General features: G+C 46.5%; 1 protein-coding gene across 4 annotated transcripts in view; it reads right to left on the bottom strand.

The window, feature by feature from the left end:
* OTUD4 (OTU deubiquitinase 4) overlaps nt 1–4939 on the bottom strand; it is a 46188-nt gene extending 41249 nt beyond the window's left edge. Inside the window, exons 1-2 of one of the 4 annotated variants that reach the window (XM_003790195.3) lie at nt 4398–4939; nt 157–240 (exon numbers count right to left, since the gene is read on the bottom strand). In XM_003790195.3, the coding sequence (XP_003790243.2) occupies nt 157–240; nt 4398–4556 (243 nt within the window). In that variant the 5' untranslated portion in view covers nt 4557–4939. Of the gene's footprint in view, nt 1–156; nt 241–1889; nt 3433–4144; nt 4290–4397 lie in introns of those variants that run through there. The other 3 variants (XM_023513439.1, XM_023513440.1, XM_023513441.1) reach the window with 3 other exon arrangements.
* Nucleotides 4940–5502: the final 563 nt, after the last annotated feature.

Raw genomic sequence — 5502 nt, forward strand, 5'->3', positions numbered from 1 at the left:
AATTGCATTTAAGTTCAATAAAGAAGTTCTTTCTAATAAGGGTTATTTTTATAGTCTGCAGTAAGATCCAACCTGTGAAATTTCTATTAGAACACTTTCTAAAAGCCAAAATACAAATTCAAGTCAAGACATCATATGTTTGAAATTACAAATTACCGCTTCAAATTTCTCTCTGTTCTCTCGAAGATAGCGAATGCAGGCCATTCTGACTTCAACATGGCGAGACTGAGAATGTAATACCTATTTAAAAAAAAAAAAGCAACACTATTAAGCATTTTCTTAAAAGTGGTCACACCCAAAATAACCTCACAACCAATAGATAATATTAGTCTTCCTACACTTCCCTTCCTATAATTTCAAGATCTTTACTCATCCCCACCTCTTTCTCTAAGCATAGTGATGATATGACATATACAAACAGTAATACTTCTTAAGCCAGATTTCAGTCTATACAGAACTGATTAGCATTTCTCCTTTAGGTGACTAAAATAACTCCGTTAAGGACATCTTTGTAAACTTTGCTCTCTTGGCCAGACTTCCACAATAACCTTGCTCTTCACAAAGAAAAGCCCTGCTATGTCATGCTGAACCTCATCCTCATGTTTACTGGAAACAGAACAGACAACTTCAGCAGAATCCTCTTTAAGTTTAAGCCTGTAGGAGATTTGTTTCCCCCAATAATTTCAAATGTGTTAAGCAGCTATACGTGGAAATTTTACTTTAAGTCCACCATGGTTTCAACAAATTAAAGCACTCATTCTTAAATCCTTAGTTATGAAGCTTACAAGACTAGAAAGAACAACCCAGTAGGCAGCACATATGCAAAAAATGTGTATTGTCATTCCAAGAGGCTTGGGAGTTGTTTTTATGCCCAAAATTATTAAGCACCAACCTACAAACTGTGATCCAGACCCTCTCACTCTGTATTCTTCTATTAAACAACGTGTACCAATAAAAGATAATTTACTTGAGCAACGCCTGTGGCTCAAAGGAGTAGGGCGCCGGCCCCATATGCCGGAGGTGGCAGATTCAAACCCAGCCCCATCCAAAAAAAAAAAAGATAACTTACTGGTATTTTCTCTTTTACTAAAATCCTAAAGCTTTGGACTGAAACAAACTAATACTTCTTATCAAAACCTTAAAAACCTTTTGGCTTGCCCCCCAACTCTTTATCATGCTTAAAAAAGAAGAGATTAAAATTCTTTCCTATTACTAGGTTTCTCAAATGAAGGTATTCCTAGTATCCTGAAGGGTCAAGGTTAAAAAAAAAACCTGACACACTTGAAATAACACACTTCAAACTACTATCAAGGCCTCTTGAGAATTTATGTTAATAGAAAGTAGCTTTAAGAGTCACAGATCCAACTGAATGACTCTCCCTTATGTTCCCAGTAAATAGAGAATTCAGGAAAAGGGGGTCTCCAGCTGCACATTTTACAATTCTCTTGGGTAACAGCCAAGGCTCATTTATACTCATCATCCACAGGCACAGCTAACTGGTTAGGCAGCTAGTACATCCTATTACACTGAGATACACCGAAGACGCACCTGCTGCAGTTAGAGCAATGAGTTTGTTTTCAATATAATGACTGGTTTTCAGTTTGATTGAGTGAGTGTACTACCTTCTTTGCTGTCCTGGAACACTATTAAAAAGTACCCTTATATATTCTAAGCCTCCCTGACCAGAAAAGACTGCCTATTTATAAAAATCACTACCATAAAACTTTTTTGCCACTTCAACAGATGTCATTTAGCAACACTTCTTTCTTGCAGAAGCTATGTTAGACATTATTATGAATCAAGGTATTATTAGCATGACTAAACCACGGTGTCATCTGATAGGACTTCCTTGCCATTAGCAAAATGAAGCTAGTCTTAAAGCCATTTACCTAGCAACAGGTGGCAGACATAAGGTAGTAAAGCTTATTTTCCATCAAAAATAATGACAGGCCCATGTATTTGTTTTTCTCCTGTTTTAACAAAGATTTTAGCACATGCACTCAATCTGAACTGGTGCTCAGAAGCAAAACTGTCAGCAACTTCCATAAAGTGTAGGGTGCTGGTAATTACAAAGCCAAGCACTGCAAGAGAAGAAAGATTATATGACAACTTTTTAAAGAGTAAATTACTGTACAAGTTAGAAGATGCTCAGGAAAAATTCAAATGGTATGACAAATACCTATCTTTGCAAATTATTATAGACATGAAAATAAGTTAGAAGTAGGATGTTCCCATTGTGACTTGGGACAAGATAGTGACAAACACTGGGAAAGGCTGAGACACACTCTTTCAGCAAGTCCTCTAAGAGTGCCCTATTTTTAGCTCCACAGCTATGGAGCTGATTCAGGTCAGGCCTCCTGCAGGCCCAAATTCACAAGGGTAAAAAGGAAAAGGGCCTATCTAAATCAGATAATTGGGAGAGAAAGACTACTTGTAACTCAAGTCTCCTCCCCCTCCTTAAGACTGTCATTTAGATTCCTCACTGGGACTCCTTAGAATGATGAGTGTTGTGATTTTATAGAAAAGTGTTGCCCAAAAAACTAAATCCTTTGCACTCATTTTAAAAGGGCAGCCTAAGGTCAGTGTTATTCCCTTTTCTCCCCCCACACACTTTGTCTCTCACCATGATGGATAACCCTTAGCCCCTGTATACTGAATAACTGATCTTCCCCCAAGTTCAGCCTCAAGATAAGCGGGTATACTAAAATTCAGTCACATCACTGGAGAATAGTTCCTAATGCCTAGCCTCAATCCCATTATCTAATGTTAAGAAGGAGTTCTTAGTGTAACTAGCTCTTGCCCTCTTTCTACTTAAAAAGATATCCCACTCTAACAACAGAGAGACTGCTATATAATTTAGTTGGATCAGATACCTTTCTGCTTCAATATAAGCTAGTACTCAAATAAGCTCCAAGCTTCCCTTATATTAATTTCTACCTCCATGCTTACCAAACTATTACTAGACCTAACAATATGTAAAAAATAAGGGTTGAATTTACTCCCACTTCTTTTCTCTGCTTCAGGAGTTGCTGAAAGTCCAAGCAGGCTGAGACAGAGGAAGCAGGACAGATGGAGATTTGGAAAATGCACAAGTGGGGCAGACTGTTTACCTACTAATAACAAGTACTGCAGTGGGTATGTGTGAACATCCCCACAGCAAAACTGAAATATCCTAAATTTCTGAGAATGAGAGGAGTCTAGTGAACTGAAAAAGACAAGAGTCTGGTTTGAGGAGCTATATGAAGAATGTTTCAATGACAATGCCTACAACTTCATGCAAAGCTATGTACCCTTATTCTACCTTTGGGAAGTAAATGGGAATGTTTAAAAAAATGAGAACAGACGGGTCTCCAGATATTAAGTAAAACAACTCACAAATACAAATTTTAAAAGTTATTAGCATTCAAAAACGGTGAGAAAAAAACAGAATCACAAAAACCCCATGGGGGCGGGGCTTAAAAGGGATAGGGTTGGGGTAGGGATTCCTTCTTAAGCCAAAAAAAAAAAAAAAAAACTGCGAAAGGTATGAAATGCACACCAGGACGGTAATATGAAACTTTTATCCAATATAAAATTTTTTCAATAGAGGATGGGTTTTGGTAGCTGCACACCCATAACCCAGTGTTACATAACATAGAACTGGCTCTCTCTAAAAAAGAGAAATATTAATAATAATTTTAAAAAAAATCTTCCTAAACAACTGCTTTACAAAGCAGTTTTGACCATCAACAAGGAAAAAAATCCATTCAAGGGCCTGAATAATCCCCAGTTATATCCTTCTCAACATCAAAAAGACTTACTTTTAAAAAAAAATTATCTTTCGTATCTACGCTGCCTGGTAGAGCATAATAAAGCGTGGAACGCACTCAAAGACAATTCCTTCAAAACCTTGTAAAAGGTTTTCCCAAATGGCAAAGTTTGCCCTCTTGACTCAAACGACGTCGGCAGACTTCACTACCCCCAATTCCAAAGTCCAGCACAGAGAAAAACACGTTCCTCGAGTAAAGTTTGGTCCACCACCTCCTCGGGTAAACATTTGGTTTAGTGAGGCGAACGCGGTACTTATAAAACCAAGGGAAGGTGAATGCGGAACAGAAATGAAAAACAGCACGTCGCCAGGTCCTCAGCAATAAATCCAGCGTACCAGCTCCGAGCAGGCCTCACAAGTTGTCCTCAACTCATTACCTCTTCACCGGGAGGGACGACATCCAGTCGATTTTACGGGCTTTTAACTTTCGATTTACACCTTCTGGCCCCAAAGCAGCGCCCGATTCCGGCATTACAATGGGCCGCTGTGACGACAGCCCGGGCACGCGCGGCCCGGACGTGGGCGGCCCGGATCGCTGCCCGCAGCCGCTTCCCGCCCCAGACCCGCCGCCCCCCGCCCCGCCGGTTACCTGCTCTGCCACGGCCCGGAACAGGCACGACCCGTCCTTGGCGACCAGTTTCCGATACAAGCCCAGTTTCCGCAGATAGGCGTCCATGGGCGTCACGTCCTCGCAGGGCCCCGCGCCGCCCTGGTCCCCGCCGTCGGGGGCGCCGACGGCAGCCTCCATGTTGCTGGTCCTGCTGCAGGCCAGGCCCGGCGAGGGCTAGCCCCACATGGCCGCGCCGCCGGTTGCTCGACGCCCCGGCCTGGGGCAGGCGGCGGCTGCGGCTCAGGCTCCGCGAGCGGCGGCAGGCGGCGGCGGCCCGAGGCGGCGGCCGGCGCTCTCCGGGAGCATAGGGGAGCCCTGCCTAATGCATGGCTGTCCGCACGCGGCCGCCGCCCCGGAGGGACCACGCGCCCGAGGAGAGCGGGGCGGGGGTGGGATTAAAGAAAGCCGGGAGAGCGAGAAGTCACTTCCCGACGGCCTCGCCGCCCGGCTCAGGAACCCGGTCCGCGGTCGCCGCCCGGACAAGTTTCCTCGTCCCAACTGGGGCGAGGCGAGGAACCCGCGCCCGCGGCGCGCACGCCGGGCCGGCTCAGGTGAGGCGAGGCCTGCGTGCCCCGCGCGCTCCCCACGCTGGGAGCCGAGGAAACCAAAAAGGAGAGACGCGGCCTTTCGCTTCCCCACCTCGCGGGAGGGCGCCGGAGGGGCGGGAGCGAGCGGGGGCGCCCGGCGGAGGGCAGCACCTCACAGCCCAGAATTTGTTTTCGCTTTCGGCCCGACAGCGGAGAGGACGGCGGGAGGTGTAGTTTTGGCAGCCGCAGGAAGTCGCCTTGCGGCGGGCGGGGACGCGCGTGCCGGCCTACCCGGGGGAGGTGCCCGGGAGGCGCGAGGACTACAAGTCCCTACAGCGCGGGCGCGGCCGCCGCCGTCGCCGTCGCTCGGAGCCGGCTTCGCGCTGTCCCGGCGACGCGTCCGAGCAGGCCGAGGGTCTCCGCCAGTCGACGTGGGGCGACCTGCGCGCGCCGGGCCGGCCGCCCGCTGCGCCGCGGGGAGCGCGCGCGCTCTGCTTGCGTGGAGTTGCCAGGGACACAGCCGCGGCAATGTCGGCCCTTTGTGTATTTCCTAACAG

Source organism: Otolemur garnettii, unplaced genomic scaffold (assembly GCF_000181295.1).
Source record: "Otolemur garnettii isolate 467f Iridium unplaced genomic scaffold, OtoGar3 scaffold00041, whole genome shotgun sequence".
Taxonomy (NCBI): Eukaryota; Metazoa; Chordata; class Mammalia; order Primates; family Galagidae; genus Otolemur; species Otolemur garnettii.